We start from the raw sequence: 22,325 nt of genomic DNA, 5'->3' as shown, positions 1-22,325 counted from the left end.
ATATATATATATATATATATATATATATATATATATATATAATTATAATTATAATTATAATTATAGTAAAAAGGTGCATGATCTGACACGGAGGCGTGAAATAAAACAATTATTTATTTTCTTCACCTCTGGAGCACGTCTTCCCCGTAATCCCCACAGGCACAACACAGTCCACAGTACAAATAAAAACACCCAAGCACTCTTCTCTTTTGCACCACCACTCCTCTTCCTCCAAGCTTAGTCCTCCTCCTCCCGACTCTTGATATCTATTTGATATTTCAGTCAAGACTGTTTAGTGTGGTCATTGGACTCTTCCACACATGGGCTTTGTCTCTTCTCCTGTTCATCATTTTCATGGATAGCCTATCAAGGCATAGCTATTCTTTGTGGGTGTCCATTTTTAAAATCTAAGGGTTTCAATTATTTTGCTATAAGCAGATAATGTTGTTTATCTTAGCCTCATTAGACTGCGATCTGTAGGTCTACTGTAGTATTTCATAGCTGAGTGGGATGCAACTGTAATGAGAATCTGCACTTCCAAAACTGAGGTTGTGGTACTCTCCAGAAAAGAAGTAGCTTCAGGCAATGGATGAGCTGCTGCCCCAGGTCAGGAAGTTCAAGAAACCAGTGTCTTATTCAGAGGTGAGGGTAGAGATGACTGTGAAATTGACTATTGAATCAGTGCAGCCAAGTCCACAGACAAAACTGTCAATTTACTGGTCAGTCTATATTCCCATCCTCACTTATGGTCACAAGCACTTAGTAGTAAACGAAAGAACTGGACCACAAGTACAAGCAGCACAAATAAGGTTCCTGTGCAGGAGTGTTGGGCTCACTTTCTGTGACAGGAACTTAACAAATAGGGAGATCCTTGAGTAGATATGCTTTCTTCCCTAGATCAAGAGAAGTCATTGGTCTGAACGTGTCATTAGATTTACAAGGCCTAGCCCCAGCCCCCTGGGGAAAACTGAAGGCCATACACAAGACAAGTCTGAGAGAAAACATTTCTCTATCATCCTTGGGGCATATGGATACTCCCAAGTTCCAAAGAAGTGTTAGAGAAAGGTGATATTGAGACCCTCAACAGGAAAGGCAGAATGAACATGACGATGATATATAAGGGTAGTGCAGTGGTTAGCAGTGCTGTGTCAGAGTTCCAATGGTCTGGGCTCAAAACCCACACCCAGCAGTTGTCTCTGTAGTGTCTCTTTGTTCTTGTCATGTGCTTTTTGGATACTCCAGTCTTCCGTTCACTTTTTTTAGTTACATTGTGATTCCAAATTAACACCATGAACCATGAGATAGACTGGCACATCATCCAATTCTAGTTCCTGCTTTGCTACCAATGTTTCTGGGACAGGATCCAGCCCCCTGTAACACTGAATAGAAATATGCCGCTTTAACAATGCTATGTTCTGTTTACTTTATAAACAGTGGCCTCTTGGCAAAGAAAAGCAGCTGTTTACTTTCAACAAGTCAAGGTGATGGGTTCAAATCCTGTTCCTGTCTCATTGTTTGACCCTAAGCAGATCACTGCATCCTGACTTGACTACGTGATTAAGACATTCATATAAAGTGCTTTGAGATGGTGTTTGCCAAGCAACTCATTTTAAAATGTAAAAAAGTTTTTCCTATGCAGCTTCTTTCCAAAATATACATGTATTGTGCGAAAATAACTTGGTGTTTGTTTAGGACAGCAGTTAACAAATTTAATATTCACATATTTATTTTTTATTTTTTTTTTTTTTTGCTTTGACAGATTTTATTTTAAGCTCTCTTTTCTGCATATTTTTCAGGTGACATTATTGTTGGAGAGAATTCTGTGGATGCCAACTGGTTGAAAGGCAGGAATGGCCTGGGATCTAAAGGAATCTTTCCAGTATCTTGTGTTAAAGAGTTGCACCTCTCTTCTAAGTCACGCAGCCTTTCAAAGAAGTCAGCATCTTGCCTTCCAAATTATGCTTTGGGCCAGGCTCAGGCCTTGATGAGCCTCACTGCTCAGTTGGAGGAGGAGCTGGATTTTGTGGAAGGGGACATCATCACCATTATTGATATCCCTGAGCCAGGGTGGTATAAGGGAGAGCTTGATGGGAGGAGAGGTATCTTTCCTGAGGGATTTGTTGAGCTTTTGGGCCCTTTGCAAGTAGCAGAGGACCAGGTGTTTCAAGATGACTGTGAAATTCAAGAAACCAGTAATGAAGAAATTAAGTCTTTGGATTCAGATGATGATGCCAGAATATATGGAATTGCTTTGCATCAGTTTAAGGCCATAGAAGAAGGAGAGCTAGATTTTGATGTTGGTGAAAGAATATGCATTATAAAAACATTAGAAGATGGCTGGTTAGAAGGAATTGTCAATGGCAGAAAGGGAAAATTCCCACACAGGTTTGTCAAGTTTGAAAATCAAGCTTTTGGACAGGAAACGGAAGACTCATTGTCCAAGAGTGAGGCAATTGTTCCCAACAAAAAAGAATCTGAGTACAGCTTGTATAACAGTTATGATGATGTGATTTACTGGCATCATCAGGACAATGGATTATTGGATCTTGATTATTTGCAATCAAACAGAGAAACCAGTTCAGACATTTTGTACTCAGTAAAAACTGAAGAGGAAATGTCCTCTTCTTGCAAACTCCTAACCCAGGAGAGCTGCAGATTGATTAGTACAGAAAGAAAAATCCAGGAAAAGAAGAGTACAAATTCAGTACAAGTAGACCCTCATGAAAGAAGTGCTGGGACAACTTCAATATCGACAAAACCTGTCCTTCCTCAAAGACCTAGTCGTCATTGTCTGAATAGCAAATTATACAACAACATACCTAAAGTAAGTAAAGATGACAGTGCAGAAGTGCCCCCGGCACCAGCAGTTAGAACACTGAGCTTAAGAACAAGACATGTGAATAGAAACTCTGATTTTAATTTACAAAGTCAACATTTCAGTAGGACACAAGGACGGATACAGTCAGAAGAGCTTGTCAAAAATGGAAATATTAATGTGTTACATGATTTGGCCAACTGGATGGAAGAGCAGAAGCAAAAAAGAAGTCCCACAAATGTTTGTGGTAAGGATTATAATTTCTTATCGGATTGCAAAAGCATACCAGCCATCCACTGTCAAAAAAGTGAATCAAATGGCTTAGGTGGCTTGGTAGGATTAGACACTTCGGGGTCTGACTTGGATTTGAAGTTGTGTGAACAGCTGGCTGAATTTGAAAAAAGTTCACCAGGTTCTAGAGGGAGAGAACCAAAGAAAATATCCAGACATTTTTCCATCATGGACTACAGAAGTGAAAATGATATTATGAGAGGATCATCCAATTCTTTGAACCAGCCAGAAGCGGCCTCCTCACCAGAGAGAAGAAGAGCATTAAGACCCCCTCCACCTAGACCCAGGACACCTAAGTCACAAAGTTCTTTGAATGTGCTAGCTAATTTAGAGGAAAGTCTTCCAGTTGCTTCTTATGAAAACTCACCAGCTCGCTCTTTCCCATTCAAACCTTCTCGACCTGCTCCACTACCCCCACCAGCATCCTTCAAAAGAAATTCAGAGTCCCCCAAGCCTCCACAGCATATCGATACCAATGAAAACTCCTTTTCCCCACAGCAACATTATGGCAGTGAGGATGTTGCCACTGAAGGAAGACTGCAGATTGCCAGTGATAGTGACCTAACAGAAACTGATCACGACCACTATTCTTTACAGTTAAGACTACAGGAGATTGAGAAAGACATTGAAATCTACACAAAGACCAAAGAAGAGCTTCAATTGATGCTTGAGGAATCAGAAAGTGAAACTGTCAAGGAGCAAACTTTGGAAAACTTGGAGTTTTGCAGCTATAACATTGAAGCGCTAACACTGGAATTAGAGCAGCTCACAGGTAAGGTTCTGTGTTGTTTACTCATTTTTAAGTCTTCTGGGATTTCACACAATAGGCCTGATATATCATCTGTTATCTTCAGATATGAAAAGCTCTTCACACTGAATATTGCGGACTTCTAAAACTCAAGAGCAAACAAGACCTGTTATAGAAAATTAAGGAATGTTGACCATTTGCAAAAGTGTAAATTATGCCACTCTTGGCGTCTTTAATCATTAAAGTTTTTGCTATGAGAATTTTTCTGCAACCCCTTGCCCTGCATATTTTGTGTGTTAGATATTGGTCACTAGTTTTTCCAAACATCAAACAATATTCTGTATTTTAAAATGACATCATGAAAACAGGATCATAGAATTTTTTGCAAATTTATTAAAAATAAACAATGTGAATATCTGACACAGTTATTCATACAATTAGATGAAGAACCTTTGACATCAATTACACACCAGGATTTCAGGTCTCTCCATTAACGTTCGCTTGGGTTCAAGTCTGGGCTATTCAAGACCATCAACAGTATCCCTGATCTGCCAGTGTGCTGCCTTTATTTAGTTCTTATGGTCTTTGTCCAGTTAGAAGGTGAACCTTTGATCCTTTCAGAAGTCCAGAGCACTCTGGAGCAGATTTTAGCCCTGTTCATCTTTTCCCCAGCACTCTCTGGTCTCCCTGTCCCTGCCTGATAAACAACTGCACAGCAATTATTGTGGCCAAAAGGTGACATGTGCTGTGTGGCAGCAGTGCCAAACACTGCAGCACTGTGCATTCGTGAGATCAAAGAAGAAAGAATGCAGTCGGATGCTGAATAATATATTTCATCAAAACAAAGTATAGATGCTGAAATCATAGTCAAAAGTCAGAAAAAATATGTAGGTCTTTTAAATGCAGAAAATTCAAAGTGGAGTGTTGTGATTGAAACCGGTGGCTCATTCTATTTTTGAAGTTGTGCTGGAGGCTCTCTAAAGTGCCTGTGCTGATGCTTTGTACTTTTTATTATATCAAAAAGAAACATCTTATGAATAGTAAATATTTCATTATTATTATTATTATTATTATTTCATAGAGTCCCCTCTATTGGGGGCATCAGGCTCCGTCAATGTTTGTTTTCACTCTTGCCGTGCCACATGGCTAATTATTATGCATGCATAGGGTATGCGCCTCCTTCTCATATATTGACATGAGAGAGAGAGACAAATAAATCTCCTAAACCAGCCAAATTATCAGTAAATAATTTGATGAACAAGGGCAATTGCAGCAAATTTGCTGTAAGAGACACTTTGGTGAAATTCGCTGATCAACACTGTTGCACAGGTAATGGACGGTACGTGGATTCCTCCAGGCATGATGCTATTTTGGTTTCGTCAGCCCAGAGAATCTTTTTTTTATACCAGTCCGAGTGTCCTTTGGGTGCCATTTTGCAATCTGCAATTGGGCTACCATGTATCTTTCACTGAAGATAGGCTTCTGTGTGGCCTCTCTGTCATATAGGCCAGATCTGTGAAGTGTTTCAGTGATGGTTGTCCTTCTAGAGGTTTCTCCCATCTCCATACAGGTTCCCTGGAGCTCACCCAGAGTGAAATTGGGTTCTTGGTCCCCGTTGCCATGGCCCTTCACCTACAATTGCTCAGTTTCACCAGTTTGCCAACGATAGGAAGAGTTGGTTGTTATTCCAGTCTTCTTCCATTTTAGTATTCTGGATGCCACTGTGCTCTTAGTAACCTACAATGCAACAGGAATATTTGTAGCCTTCTTTAGGTCTGTGTTTTAACACAATTCTGCCTCTAAGCTCTGCAGGCAATTCCTTTGACCTCATGGCCTGGTTACACAGTGTCAGCTGTGTGTCCTTCTGTAGAGAGGTATGTGTCTTTCCTCATCATGTCCAAACAATTAAATTATTCACAGGTGGACTCCACACAAGGTGTAGAAACATCTCAATGATGATCAATGGAATAGGATGCAATTGTGTCATATTTCAAGTTTCTTAGCAATAACTGTTCCTGTTTTTTTTTTTACTTCTAATAACTTTGTAAAGATTTTTAAAATCCCGTGTGCACTTTGTTTCTATGTGGTATTGGGTGTTGTTTCTTTGTGGTAAAAAAATAATTTAAGTAATTTTAGCATAAGGCTGCAACATAACAAAACGTGAAAAAAGTGATGGGATCTGAATACTTTCCAAGTCCGCTATACCTGTCCTCTCCACTGTGCTCCACTGCTTTCTTCCAGTTGTCTTTGATTGCATTACATTTTTGTATTTAACATTTGGGTTTCTCAACTGCCTGTGTTTTTGTTCCCAGAGAAGCTACATATAAAGAATCAGGTAGTAATGGTATTTTCATCAGTTCTTTCTTCATCCCTAGCGTTTACTGCAGTGTTACAACAGTCAACACAAAAAAACCTGTATAGAATATGCTCAAGTCTAAACTTTAAAATTCTTTCATCTATTAAAATGAATGAATTAATGAAAATCTATTATAATCTAGTTAAAACTAGCTAACATAGCTGAAATACCCGGTGTTGCCCGGGAGGAAAATAAAGTGTTTTTTTTTTTTTATTGTTTGAGAAAAATGTAATTAAAAAAAAAAAAAAAACTTTAAAAATATCCATCCATCCATCCATCCTCTTCCGCTTATCCGAAGACGGGTCGCGGAGGCATCAGCTTGAGCAGAGATTCCCAGACTTCCCTCTTCCTGGCCACTTCTTCTAGCTTTTCCGGGAGAATCCCAAGGCGTTCCCAGGTTAGCCAGGATACATAGTCCCTCCAGCGTGTCCTGGGTCTTCCCCGGGGCCTCCTCCCGGTTGGACGTGCCCGGAACACCTTACCAGGGAGGCGTCCAGGAGGCATCCTGATCGGATGCCCAAGCCACCTCATCTGACTCCTCTCGATGCGGAGGAGCAGCGGCTCTACTCTGAGCCCCTCCCGGATGACTGAGCTTCTCACCCTATCTTTAAGGGAAAGCCCAGACACCCTGCGGAGGAAACTCATTTCAGCCGCTTGTATTCGCGATTTCGTTCTTTCGGTCACTACCCATAGCTCATGACCATAGGTGAGGGTAGGAACGTAGATCGACTGGTAAATTGAGAGCTTTGCCTTACGTCTAAGCTCGCACAGATCCGCCTGTCCATCTCACGCTCCATTCTTCCCTCACTCGTGAACAAGACGCCGAGATACTTGAACTCCTCCACTTGGGGCAGGATCTCTCCCCCAACCCTGAAAGGGCACTCCACCCTTTTCTGGCTCTCACTTTAAAAATAAAACATAAAAAATAAATTAAGAAACAATGAAGACTCACTAATGTGCTTGTCTTGTATGTATGTTATCGTTCACTCGTTTATTAACACAATAAAAGCTGTGGTTGCACAGAGGTTCAGTGTTTAGCATCTTCCTTACAGAACCCTGCTCTGAGCTGATGTGTGTGTGCAGTTTTCACATTCTCCCTTTGTCTGCATGGGTTTGTTCTGGCTAAATCGGTTTTCCTCCAACTGGTTCCTTTTTAATATGTGTACTAAGTTAGAGAGTGTGTTTAAGTGTGTATATGTCTATGTTTGAGTGAGGACACTACAATGGGATTAGTGTGTGGCTTGTGCATATAGCCGCTCAAGAGGCTTCAGCCTTCTGAGACCTTGAAATGTTAAAATGTTTTAGTGAAGTTGAATGAAATATCACCAATTGCACTGTAGGATGAACTGAAAGCTTATTAACAGGAGACAAATACAAAACAGTTAACTTGCTTGCTTTGTTTGTTGTATGTCTGGGAGTTCTGAAGGAATATTTCAGCCTGTAGTATGATGGAAGCCTACTTGTTCATTAAAGGAAGTGTCTGGGGTGCTTAGTCACCATATACTCCTCCAAGGGAAATGAAAAAATAGGCACACTTGGTGTGCTAGAGAACAGTTCTGCAGAGAGACAGGAAGGCAGGTGTAGCCATGGAAAGATGTATGAATTAGACATTACAAAATAGAAAGGTCTTTTTTATTTAATTTTTAATTTTAATGGTGTGCCTTTTAACACTAGATAGAAAACATGAGTAATAATTGGAATGTCTGTGTTAAGAAATTTAGACCTTAATCAAGTTAGAAATTTTCTGTTTGATTTTTTTTTTCATCATTTGCTACACTTCCAGACACTGCATATGCAGATGGGTGAAGTTTTCATCACAAAATCACCCATTTATTAAGTGATTAATCTAATTTCATGCACACAAATTGTGCAGTCTATACCAAAGTTTGAATGATTGCTGCATCTCTAGCTTGGAGTGATTTGCTTTATACACCAGCTTGGGTATAGTTGGCTGTTTTCATATTTGTGGTGGACGCTCTCTTTTGGCTTGCATAAAATGCTAATTTACGACAGATTTTGATATTTGGTATCTACCTGATAACCATGGTGTCACATCTTGCATGCCCTGCTGTATTTACTGTTCAGATTAGAGATCTTGATTTTCACAAACTCTGTGATAGCATAGTGAAATCCTTGTGACATAGTTACGAGTATGTATAAATAAATATAATAATAATAAATATGAACAAACACACTTTTTATGTAGCATACGTTTTTCTTTAATGTGGTTGCAATGCAAATTATTTTAATTGAGTCCTCTGGTATGTGCCATAGCTAGGGCACACTAAATATGCTTGAAGGTATCTTAAGGATTGTGAGTTTATTTGGAGAAGCTAAGCTTATATTCAATAGATTTTCTGCTGCTGTTCAATGCAAAGTGACTTAATTCAATTGAGTCATATGCATAAATAAGTAATAGACAAAATTGCACAATTTAACAATCATTATAAAAAATACATTTTTACAGATTGTATCACTTTCTGGTAGTCGTTAATCTGTTACAAAAGAGGTGATCATTAAAAGACTTACCTATTCCCTGAAATGCAATGTTATAAACGAGTAGCATATAAAATCAGTATTAAGGGCTACTTAAAGATTTAAGTGTTATTATTTAATACTAATTCTTATTGTGTCACAAGTTATTAAAGAAACAAGTTAAAAACACTGGATAATGAGAAGACCTGATGCAATTGGAAGATTTGGGGTAGAGATGATGAAGATGACCGAGTCATCAGCCAACAGAGTGTGTATATTAGACTGTATGGCATTGTATTTCTAAGATAGTGAGGTGATGGATGAGAACCTATCAAATAACATGACAATAGAGGATTTTAGAATACTGAAACACAAAGACATACTGTATGTTAAAAGACATGACAATTGGAAGTATTTGGTTTTTTTTTGTAATTTCATGACAAAGGTATCAAATTACAGATAAACACACTCTGTCCCTGTCTACTGTGGTAACCCCAACATAATAAATGACTGATTTTGTTGAACTGATTTTTGCTTTAAGTAGGAAAAGTTACATTCAATCCTTCAAAAACTCATCCTACGGCCCCTGTAAATCCACAGACATCATAGAAGTGACATGTGTTCCATTTCTTTCAAATGCTCTTAAAACTAAAAAGTAATTGAACTAATGTAGGTTATACAATACCACTAGAATGCTCTCAGTTACGTAAGCTGCCATTTTCTTTTTAATATAGCAGCAGTTCACTGTTTGGATTTGGTTTACATTTAAAATTTTCCTGAATTCATTATACATTTTTTGGATTTTTCTTTTTTGTTTTAAGGGTTTTGACTGAAGCTGGATCATAATTCTGCTTTTTATTTGTTTGAAATGTATTTAACGATGTGTGTTTAGTTTCAGTTCTTTTTTTAACACCATCTTTTATTTGTAGGGCATCACCATTTTATAAATTTGTATCTTCCAGCTTATATGGTTATGAACCGGTGTAGTCATGGCCAAAAGTTTTGAGAATGACACAAATATTAATTTTCACAAAGTTTGCTGCCTCAGTTTTTATGATGACAATTTGTATATACTCCAGAATGTTATGAAGAATGATCAGATGAATTGCAATTTTTCATCCCAAAAAGTCCATTTCCATTGCATTTCAGCCCTGCCAAAAAAGGACCTGCTGACATCATTTCAGTGATCCTCTCGTTAACACAGGTGAGAGTGCAGACGAGGACAAGGCTGGAGATCACTCTGTCATGCTGATTTAGTTTGAATAGAGAAGTTCAATTATTCTGAAGAAGACTTCAGGGCGCTTAAGAAAGTCCAGCAAGCTCCAAGACCGTCTCCTAAAGTTGATTCAGCTGTGAGCACCACCAGTGCAGAGCTTACTTAGCAATTGGCAGCAGGCAGGTGTGAGCCCATCTGCACACACAGTGAGGCAAAAACTTTTGGATGATGGTCTGTTGTCAAGAAGGGCAGCAAAGAAGACAAGAAAAACATCAGGGACAGACTGATATTCTGCAAAAGGTACAGGAATTGGACTGCAGAGGACTTTCTGATAGTTTGGGGCATCTGGAAAAAAGAGAAGAAAAGGTGAGCGCTACCATCCTGTGTCATGTAAACAGTAAAGCATCCTGAGTAAAGCATCCTGAGACCATTCATTCAGCCAAGGGAGTGAGCACACTCACAATTTTGCCGAAGAACAGAGCCATGAATGAATAATGGTACCAAAACATCCTCTGAGAGCAACTTCTCCCAACCATCCAAGAACAGCCTGGTGATGAACAATGCCTTTTCCAACATGATGGAGCACACTAAGTGGCTCGGGGATCAAAACATTGAAATTATGGGTCCATGGCCAGGAAACTCCCCAGACCTTAATCTCATTGAGAACTTGGGGTCAATCCTCAAGAGGCGGATGAACAGACAAAAACCCACAAATTCTGACAAACTCCAAGCATTGACTATGCAAGAATGGGCTGCTATCAGTCAGGATTTGGCCCAGAAGTTGATTGGCAGCATGCCAGGGTGAATTGCAGAGGTCTTGAAAAAGAAGGGCCAACACTGCAAATATTGACTCTTTGCATAAACTTAATGTAATTGCCATTAAAAGCCTTTGAAACTTATCAAATACTTGTAATTATATTTCAGTATATCATAGAAACATCTGACAAAAATATCCAAAAACAAGGAAGCAGCAAACTTTGTGAAAACCAAAACTTTTGTCATTCTCAAAACCTTTGGCCTCAACTGTAATAAGCAGTGTTTGTCTTCTTCAGTAATAGCATGTAGAACTAGGGTGTTGTACCGTGTTAGCAATTATGAATGTAATGAGAAATCAAGCAAATTGACACTTTTTATTGGCTAACTAAAAAGATTACAATATGCAAGCTTTTGGCGCAACTCAGGCCCCTTCATCAGACAAGATGTACTTCAGTAATAGTATAGAAGGTCAGCACTCTGTATTTCTGGGTAATCTGACATTGAGTAAAAATATTCTATATGTTTTGTGCGTTTGGCTTATAAAGCATTTGATTTTTTGGCATAAAGACATTTTGCTTTGTTTGCTTACAATAAATTTTGGTTTTTGATTATTTATTGGCAACAGACAGGCCTGATTTTTATCTACAAATTTTCACTTGTTTTCCTGATTTTAGGTGTCATCTCCCAGTCTCTTTATAATAGAAATTCTCTGCCTTTTCTCTCAAGGCAAAACAGAACATTTTTATATGCTTTTTCCTAAATGTATTATTTATATTTTCTTAAGCTGTATCTTAAGTTTTTGACATTTTTCTTTTTATTATTATTATTTTAGTAATAATCATAACCTAAGGTCTGATAATATGTCAAAGAAAGACAAATATATATACTGTACACTATGGAAATGTACATGTCCTCAGAATTCTTTTTCAATGGTTGTATGAAAGCAGATCACTTTCAACTGTGTAACTGTTAATCTCACAGATTAACGTCCTTTCATTCCCCATTAAAGTAGAATCTTGCTTAATGAAGATTCATGTCTATTCCATCACTGCCTTTATGGCTGAGAAGATGCATTTTTTGGGTCAAAAGATTTTTCCAGTGTTGGAGTTTTTAAATAGCAATCCTTGAAGGCCATTTTTATTCCAGATTTAGTATTTTTTCAGGTCACCGAATGCCTTCTAACTTTAAAAGGACTATACTTTTATGATAATTAGCCTCATGGCAGGATGTACATGCCTTCTATTCAGGGTGTCACCTAATGGCAAGCTTAGCCCATGCCATTGCAGTTCTATATCTCCCCTTCTGTATGTACCCCATATTCAGATGGAAGTTGTTTGTGAATAGGGAGGAATAAGATGATTGTCACATTGTTAAAGGTTGGACTGTGTAATGTGCGATTGACAGATAGAGGACTTGGTGACACAGGTGAAACAAACAAGAAGTATAGCTGATTTATAACAAAACATTTGAAGAGGATTGAACAAAGACATAGCTGGGAAAAATAAGAAAATGGGTAAAACATGAAAAAAAAACAGAAAATGAGGCAAATGGCTGGGGCCATTACTAAAACTACATGTCATTAAGATCAAGGCTTGAGATGGAAGAAGAATGTATTAAAGAAAGTTACTTAGGCAAGAAAACATTAGAGTCATCTAAAGTAGCACTTCTTCACCACAAGGGTTGTGGGAAATTTCTTCTGCGTCCTGTAAAGTGTGGAGTAGAAACTTTGACCACTGTTAGAAGACATCTCAGTAAGGGTTTGGGATGACAATGATCCTGGAGTCAAGAGAATCGGGTATTAAAAAATAAATAACTTACATGACAGTATAAAATACACAGATAAATGTTATCTGAATTTGAAGTAAGTGATGTTATGGAATTTATGAATGCAGAATGAAACCCTGAAGACACTGCTAGCATCACAGAATTCAAAGAACCATATTCAATATATTTTAAATTTGTAATCGTATTGATATTTAGAGCCAGTAAGGTATCTATTTCTAGTCCAAGCATGAGGCATTCATTGTAGCAATGACTCAACACTGAAAACATAGTGGGAAGCAAAGTATATGCTGTATACTGTGGTACTGTACTGTAAACCCTACTATATTTATTTAGCTGAAACTTTTTGACTAAGTTACAAATTACGAGTGCAAAAGTAAAATTGTTTACATATTTTTTCAATTTGGATACTTTATGGCTAGCAATTTGTTGAATGCCTAACTATACATTAGAGGTGGGTATTAAACCAAAACCTCTTTTATTTACAATTTAGTACCTACCCACGGGGCAGGTTTAGATCTAGTGGCAGAGCTACACATTAAAATGGAGAATTTGTAGAACTGCTGGAATTTCCACATTCTGAAGCTGTTTGTAAAATAACATTCAATGTGCTGCTCCTTTAAAATTTGAAGAAAAGTAAAGTTTAAACCAATAACATAAAATGTGTTTTGCAAAAGGAGAAAAGTAGGTTAAATAATATACAATTATCACCAAAAAAGAGACTGACAATCTACTTTTACCTAAATATTCTGAGATTCAATTTGTTCCTTGGTGTATTCTTATTAAGCACCTAATGTATGAGTGCAGTGTGCTATACAGTAATTACATATACTGTACTGTGTATAGAAGAAAAAGAATTGTAGAGTATAGCATAATGTTAAAGGCATAAACCAACAAATACACATACAGTCATGTGAAAACATTAGGACACCCTTTGAAAGCATGTGGTTTTTGTAACATTTTTAATAAATGGTTATTTCATCTCCGTTTCAACAATACAGAGAGATTAAAGTAATCCAACTAAACAAAGAAAACTGAAGAAAAGTCTTTTCAAGATCTTCTGTAAATGTCATTGTACAAAATGCCTATTCTAACTGAGGAAAAGATAGGACACCCTCACATGTATTCCCTCTTAAATTGGCTCAGATCTCACACAGGTATATCACACCAGGTGCACATAATTAGTAGATCGTTACTCTGCATGTTGAATGAGGCTTGCCCTATTTAAACCTCAGACATTTAGTTTGGTGTGCTCCTGACTGTTGAAGTGAGAGTGAGCACCATGGTGAGAACAAAAGAGCTGTCAGAGGACTTCAGAAAAAAGATTGTAGCAGCCTATGAGTCTGGGAAGGGATTTAAAAAGATCTCAAAAGATTTTGAAATCAGCCATTCCACTGTCCGGAAGATAGTCTACAAGTGGAGGGCTTTCAAAACAACTGCCAACATGCCCAGGACTGGTCGCCCCAGCAAGTTCACCCCAAGAGCAGACCGCAAGATGCTAAAAGAGGTCTCCAAAACCATAAAGTGTCATCTCCAGAACTACAGCAGGCTCTGGCTACTGTTGATGTAGAAGTACATGCCTCTACAATCAGAAAGAGACTGTACAAGTTTAACTTGCATGGGAGGTGTGCAAGGAGGAAACCTTTGCTTTCCAAGAGAAACATCGAGGCCAGACTGACATTTGCCAGAGATAAAGTTGACAAAGACCAGGACTTCTGGAATAATGTTCTTTGGACAGATGAGTCCAAAATTGAATTATTTGGACACAACAGCAGAGGACATGTTTGGCGTAAACCAAACACAGCATTCCAAGAAAAGAACCTCATACCAACTGTGAAGCATGGAGGTGGAAGTGTCATGGTTTGGGGCTGCTTTGCTGCAGCAGGACCTGGTCAGCTCACCATCATAGAATCCACGATGAATTCTACTGTGTATCAGAAGGTGCTTGAAGAACATGTGAGACCATCAGTTAGAAAATTAAAGCTGAAGCGAACTGGACCATGCAACATGACAATGACCCAAAACATACTAGTAAATCAACCAAAGATTGGCTGAAAAGAAGAAATGGAGAGTCCTGGAATGGCCAAGTCAAAGTCCAGATTTGAATCCCATTGAGATGCTGTGGGGTGACTTGAAAAGGGCTGTACGTGCAAGAAACCCCTCAAACATCTCACAGCTGAAAAAGTTCTGCATTGAGGAGTGGGGTAAAATTTCCTCAGACCGATGTCGAAGACTGGTAGATGGCTACAAGAACCGTCTCACTGCAGTTATTTCAGCCAAAGGAGGTAACACTCGCTATTAGGGGCAAGGGTGTCCTATCTTTTTCCTCAGTTAGAATAGGCATTTTGTAGAATGACATTTACAGAAGATCTTGAAAAGACTTTTCCTCAGTTTTCTTTGTTTAGTTGGATTACTTTAATCTCTGTATTGTTGAAACGGAGATGAAATAACCATTTATTAAAAATGTTACAAAAAACCACATGCTTTCAAAGGGTGTCCTAATGTTTTCACATGACTGTACATATAAAAGTGGTTTTAATTCTATCTGCCCTAGATTAACCAAAGTCTTAATGGATTAGTCACTAGGCAGACAATGACATTTTCATTTTGACAGAAGTTGCCTGAAACCTGGTCCATCATATCTGATGACACATCGGCTCCAAGACAGACTAAGTGTCATCACACACCATGAGCAGAAAGAAAATGGAAAAGGCTTCATAATCACAAATTAAAGGCTCATATTACTACAACTGACTGAAAAGTAACATTGTGCAGAGAAAATAATGAGTCTTCAGCATTGAAGGGCTTCTCTAATGGGGCTTCCCTAATAATGGTAGGCAGATCATTACAGAGTTTGGCTGACAAAGGTTTTCTTTATCCTCTAAATTTAAGCAATTCTACATCTTTGGATCACCATATATAAAATGGAGTATAGGCCAGAGGTGAAACTAAGGAATGCCCCCATCCGTAATTCGGTTTTGTTAAAAGAAACAAAGTCAAATTAGGGAAGAACGTGTGTCGATGTACTGATGATTCAGATGATTGGTTGAGAAATGCACAACATAAACTTTACATGCCTGGGAGCACCACGTCTCAAGTCATGTCAGTGGTCACAGTGAATACATCATGCTAGATTGTACATGGAAATATTTTATAGGTTTCCTCATATTCAAGTACATAGTACAGTTTGAAAGATCATAAAACAAGTATTTCACTCTGTTAGGAATTACATTCAATTTTGTTTTTCACTTTTGATTTTTTTCTGTCCTATACCCTCTTAATGCACATACCCCCCAGCACAGGGGCAACAGGGACTTTAAATATGCCACTAGTGTATGTACTTATATACTTGTAAGATAAGGGGAAATATTCCTTTTTCTCACTTTGTATGTGAGATGGGGACTCTGAATGATATGATTTGAAGTGATGCTCCGCCAAAAAATATCTTTTTTGAATTTTACTTACCCCAATGTGGTTAGTAATGATGGCCGAGAAAAAGTTTTAAACTAATGTTTTCATGCAGAATGGAGCAAACAAAGTTGATACTTTATAACCAGCTCTGGACAGCAGCAAACAACATCAAAATGTGAGGTTTTCTTTTCATGGACGTCACTTGTGACGCATTATCCATGTCAAGTCATCCAATCATATACTCAAAAAGTGTAAAATGTATGCATTTTTTGGTAAAATATTGTTAAATCCATTCCTCTGGTAAAACAAAGAAGCCAACAACTCAGAACCCTTTCACATGGGATTGCACTTTAGAAGTGAAGACAGGATTCTTGGCCAATGTACTGTATCAGACAGATCTGTGCTAAAATCATATGATTGTTTCTCTCTAAATGGAGGCTATTTTTTACCCATTACGTTCAGCGTTTTTATTTTCCATAGCCTACAATATGAGATTCACACCAAATGGCAGCATAGTGAAAAAAGCACATGTGTGTTTCATTGTACTTTGCACAAATAATAAAAAAATCTGAAGTGAACTAGTTCTGCTGCATTGTATTTTTATGGAAAGTCTCACATTTTTGATGGAGCCAGGCCACCCACGTTGCAGTTTTAGTGGTGTGTTTAGTCCATGCACAATAAAAAAAATGAAAAAGGCAGACTACAACAGGCAGATTGAAGCACCACGAACCAATTATTGACTTTTGTAATGCATGATGAGTCACTATTACTGAGGATATGGTAACAAAAAAAGTTAGAACAACATATTTGAGTGAATAAACTCACTCATACCAATCAATCCATAAGTACGTGAGGAGAATTTGTAAAACTCATGTAGACCCTGGTATTGTGAGGCAGGATAGACAGCTGTGCATTTCCTGGAGAAGCCAGTATAAAAGAAGCTCCGCAAGCGGTGATAGGGGAGGGAATGAGTTGGGGGCTTGGTGTGCGGAAATAGCACCTAATTGGAGTTGGTGGAAATGGGATGCCTCTGACCCCAGATGAGCTGAGTGAGGCAGAGCCGGATGGCATGCATGAGCGGGCAAAAGGATGAAGCAGCTGGGAGTATGTGTCTATACGTCTGGGCACCATGGTAGAAGCAACTGCTGAGGAAACCAGAAAGTCCTTTTTAAGGGCCACCTCACCTGCAGCCGATACTATATACGAGTAGTGGCTAGTTCCATTCCTCCGTCACTCACACTCCACCAGTCAATTGAATATTCTCTCTCACTGAAGCACACACGTGCATTATCAATCCAGCAGCTGCAGAGAATATCTTTTTAAAATACGTCTCTGCATAGAGAAATAATATAATCATTCATATGTGTGACCTTTTTAGTTATTATTTCCTAGATGTTGTGGTCTATGGCCGGCTTGTCATCCCTGCCAATACCCCCAGGTCACCAGATGGAGCTCTCCCTGCAGCATGGAGGCGCCCCTGATGCCAGCAGGGAATCATGGACTATGGAGTTTTCCCTTACAAACTTGCTGGATACCCCAGAGGCCAACAGAGGATGCTGCAGGGAGGAATAGAGAGTCATATGTGCCCTATAACCCGAAAGTGCATCATAGGCAAAGCGACAGCAGAAGTGACGTACTTCCAGGATGAAGAAAAGGACTTTTTATCTGACCCGGAAGTGATAAGGATCACATGAACTGGGGATTGGAACACTTCCGGGTCAGGGACTATAAAAACACTGTGACAGCTCCCAGACGGCGAGCTGAGCTGGGTGGTAGGAGGGCAGCACGTCTGGGAGTGGAGGATTGTAATTGTAGAGTATTGTGATTTGTTTATTGTGGAGGAGAGGGTGCTTTGTGCACTGTTGTGTAGTAATAAAGTCAACTATTGGACTTTTATCTGGTGTCTGGAGTCTTGGACAGGGGTTCAAGGGAGCGATAGTGCCCCCTATCTATCACAATGTCTACAAAGCAAAGGCACAATTCATATATCTTGGCAATGACTTTCCAGGGTGAATCCATACCCCTGGCCCTGAAAGATACCGTGGAGGAAAGTGCATTGCTGATCTTCTTTTAAAATGGCCCAATGTCACAACAATGGTTTGTGTTGTGTCTTTTTTCGTCTTAAGTCAACAGTCGATAACACATTTGGCGTAAAATATGGACCGAGTCCGTAAGTTTTAAGGCTTTTCTTAGTAATAAGACTGCAGTACCCATAAAGCTCAATTATAAAAGGCAGGAGCAGGCTAGTTGTTTTATTAAATTTATAAAAATATGCTTCCCTTTAGAACACAATTTCATATGACAAATGAATACGTACAATGATTGTGAAGAAAGAACTTTGACTTGAGAAATACAGAACTTATCCTTTAAACCATGTAGTCCATAGTTGTTAAATTTGTGACACAGTATGGGAACAACTTGACACCTTCCTGGACATTTCAGACATAGGTGTATTTATATGCTGGATGCATACCATTGTTAATACTGAACCTGAAGCTTCCATAAGAGGGAGAATTGTACAACTGTAAATTGAAGGAAGGCAGGGGATGTGAGGGCAGGTAGAAGACAATGTTACTCCCATGGATCACAGTCATCCTGCTGCCCCTACAGTCTAATGACAGTGCCCACATCTCAGAGTCTTGGGGAATTTTTACATCAAAATAGGTCAGATTAGGTGGGTCCCTGCACTATAATGTAATGATAATGTAATGAGGACATCGTTTTCAGTATTTGCATGGGTAGCTGCTGTGACCATGGTTCCAAGAAGCTTTGCTGAAACCATTCTACACATCTGTTACTTTTGGGAGCTGATGGGTAGCAGTATTTCTCAGACGTGCTTTGTAGCCGCAACTGACAGACCTGTCTGATTATCAAAAGATGGGTTGGCCATTTATATATTTGGTTTTGTTTTACATTTTTACCACAAATTATGTTATTTACAGTGGTGTTCTATCAATGACCTAGGTACCAAAAAGCTTAATGAATTAAACACTTTCATTTTCATTTCATTAGCAATGATTCACTAGGAATAATTGAATGCAGGATTTCAAAATTTGCTGTGACTGAGAAAGCATTTTAAGTTTATATAAATTACATAAAGCTGTAAGCCTGAAGCAACACAGTAGATGTCTTTAAGATGATCTTGCTGTTCAAGGGCATTATATTGCGCAGGCCATAGAGTATCAGTTAGAAAAATAATGACTTAGGGAATTTACACAGCAAACAGGTTAGGTGGGTTCCTACCAGTTACTGTGGGATTTTACTGTTATTTTCCAGATAGGGTTTTTTCACTAGCTTGTATATATTTGTTATTTTATTGTCATTTTTTAAATTCTTTGTGATGTTTTGACGTTATTTTGATTAGATTTGTTAATTATTTCTTATTTGTTTTCTTTGGGAGGTACCTTAAGAGGCTGTGCCTCCTTGACATCTCTTCCCCTGAGACTTCCCTCTGGCTTTATATTAAATCAGAAAAGAGTATTTCAGTTGTAGTGCGTTATGTGGCCCCAACTCTTGGGGTACCACCCACAGAACAGAAGGAGTAAACTCACATTTAAAGGAACAGAATACAAATAACAAATAATTAGATTAAATAAACTTTATCAATCCCAAAGGAAAATTTAGATGCATACTGCAGCAAAAACATATAAAATAACAACCTAGACTATCAAGACAATTCAAACAATCAATAAATAATCATAGAGTATTTGTTGTGCAGAAATAGCAACAAGAATATAAGCATTTAATCTGAGATGTTGGGAAGAAGCCTTGAATTGCCTGACTGCAGCCGGCCGAAAAGAGCCCCATAGGTGCTTCTCAGCACACCATGTAGGAATGAGCCTGTAGCTAAACTTGCTCCAAGGGAGCACCTCCTGGAGAGGATGAAGGGGAATTTTCATAATGGCATCCAATTTTGCCATCATTCTCCTTTCTACAAGCACTTCCGATGTGTCCAGGGATAGCCCTGTGATGTAGCATGCTTTCCTGATAAGTTTGTTCAGGCATTGTGCGTCTTTTGAACTCAAGTTGCTTCCCTAGGAGACCTCAGCACAGAACAATACATTGACTACTACAGACTGTTAAAAACATTTCCAGCAGCATGCTGAACACATCAAAAGACCTGAGTCTTCTCAGAGTGTGTAGTCTGCTCTGGCCCTTCTTGTTCTGCACCACTGTGTTGTCAGACCAGTCCATTCTGCCTTTTTTTTTTTCTTTTCAAATGTTAACTTCTGGGTACTTGTTGCTCTGCACCACCTTCATGTCCTCCCCTTAATGGTGAGTGGTCTCAGAGGCTCTTTAGCATACCGAAACTCAAGCAACAACTCTTTTGTCTTGTTGATGTTAAGCTGTAGGTGGTTCTCCATTAACCAAAAAACAAAGTTCTTTACAAGCCTCCTGTACTGCAATTTATCTCCAATATTAATGCAACATATGATGAGGAGTCATCTGAGAATTTCTGTAGATGGCAAATGCTGATGTTGTATTGAAATTCTGTTATGTGGCGTAAACAGGAAGGAAGACGGGATAGTTCTCTGAGGTGTCTAGTATTGCACACATTCCATTTCTGTCACACAGTCCTTGAGCCTCACAAACTGCTGTCTGTTGGACAGGTAGTCCTTGATCCAGGAGGTTGTGGGGGCATCAAGATGCATAGTCAAAAGGTCTCTCCCCAGTCAAAAATATTTAATAAAGATAACATAAAACATAAAGTAAAATACTTCAAGAATGACTAAATCAACAATAAAATACACATGCCAGCGAAAAAGCTCTGGCTATATCATAACATTCTTCTTCTTCTTCTTCTTCTTTCAGTTGCTCCCATTAGGGGTCGCCACAGTGGATCATCTGTTTCCATATCTTCCTGAACTCTGCATCTTGTTCTGTTACCCCCATCACTTGCATGTCCTCTCTCATCCCATCAATAAAACTTCTGTTAGGCCTTCCTCTTTTTCCTCTTTCCTGGCAGTTCTATCTTTAACATCCTTCTCCCAATATACCCAGCATCTTTCCTCTGCGCATGTCCAAACCAACACAATCTCACCTCTGACTTTTGTCTCCCAACTGTCCAACCTGAGCTGACCCTCCTATGTCCTAATTTCTTATCCTGTCCATCCTCATCTCACCCAATGCAAATCTTAACATCTTTAACTCTGTCACCTCCAGCTCTGTCTCCTGCTTTCTGGTCAGTGCCTCTGTCTCCAACCCATATAACAAAGATGGTCTCACTATTGTCCTGTAGACCTTTCCTTTCACTCTTGGCTATATCATAACATAAAACAACCAAAAAATCTAAGATAAATAAAGTTTACATTAAACAACTTCAAATAGACTTGAATGAAAATAGCCAGGGGGAAAGTCTTGGCAGCAGCGACAACAGGGTGACCCTGCTTCTTGGTGAACTGCCCACATAGCACCAGGAACATCACAACATTCAAAGTTACTGTACACAATTAATAAATCAAATATAAAACTAATAGGATTAACAAAAATATGTAAAATGATTTTCAAAATGTAACAGAAATTCAAGCAAAGGAAGGAAACCTGCACTTAGACACCGCATTAGCTTTATGCCCCATCCACCAATATTTGATTAAATGGTTATGAAAGTAAATGGATGGATGGAATTAGCAGATGGATGTATTAATCTAGGATTATAGATGGTCCTAGTTAAGAAAATATTTTAGGGAGCTAAGCTAACCCCATTAATGGTTCAAAGTGTCCATGTTTGTTTTGTTTTGTTTTTTTCTGCCCATTGGGACATTTGTACACCTGGAATATCATCATTTATAGGGTATTGTTTCTCTGTGATAAGATGGTTTATATCTGTTCATCTCCAGGACATAATGGTGGTAGAAAATTGTTTGGATGGTTTGGGTTTCTTATACAATTCATTGCTGATATTTGTTAAATGGAACACTGTTGTCCTCTGAAAGAAGGTTTAGTATAGTGGAGGTCAGCATTTCGGTAAAAGAGGGGTGGATATTCAGTAATAAAACAGCAAAATGATCCATGCGGAATTAAATTTCCAGTGAAACTCAATGTTTGTTTAAAAAACAATAACAAAACAAATAGTTTTTCACTTCCTTCACTTCATTTCAGCCGCTTGTATTCGCGATCTCGTTCTTTCGGTCACTACCCATAGCTCATGACCATAGGTGAGGGTAGGAACGTAGATCGACTGGTAAATTGAGAGCTTTGCCTTACGGCTCAGCTCTTTTTTCACCACGACAGACCGATGCAGAGCCCGCATCACTGTGGACGCCGCACCAATCCGCCTGTCAATCTCACGATCCATTCTTCCCTCACTCGTGAACAAGACCCCAAGATACTTAAACTCCTCCACTTGGGGCAGGATCTCCCCAACCCTGAGAGGGCACTCCACCCTTTTCCGGCTGAGGACCATGGTCTCGGATTTGGAGGTGCTGATTCTCATCCCAGCCGCTTCACACTCGGCTGCGAACCGCTCCAGAGAGAG

At 38.9% G+C, this 22,325-nt stretch overlaps 1 protein-coding gene across 3 annotated transcripts in view; it reads left to right on the top strand.

Annotated features, from left to right (window-relative positions):
* LOC120543152 (dynamin binding protein) overlaps positions 1–22,325 on the top strand; it is a 211,627-nt gene that overhangs the window by 90,404 nt on the left and 98,898 nt on the right. For all 3 annotated transcript variants that reach the window (XM_039776063.1, XM_039776056.1, XM_039776047.1), the window contains exon 4: positions 1,797–3,878. In XM_039776063.1, the coding sequence (XP_039631997.1) occupies positions 1,797–3,878 (2,082 nt within the window). The remainder of the gene's footprint in view (positions 1–1,796; positions 3,879–22,325) is intronic.

This window comes from Polypterus senegalus, chromosome 1 (assembly GCF_016835505.1).
Source record: "Polypterus senegalus isolate Bchr_013 chromosome 1, ASM1683550v1, whole genome shotgun sequence".
Lineage (NCBI taxonomy): Eukaryota > Metazoa > Chordata > Cladistia > Polypteriformes > Polypteridae > Polypterus > Polypterus senegalus.
This window is presented reverse-complemented; position numbering and strand designations above follow the sequence as displayed.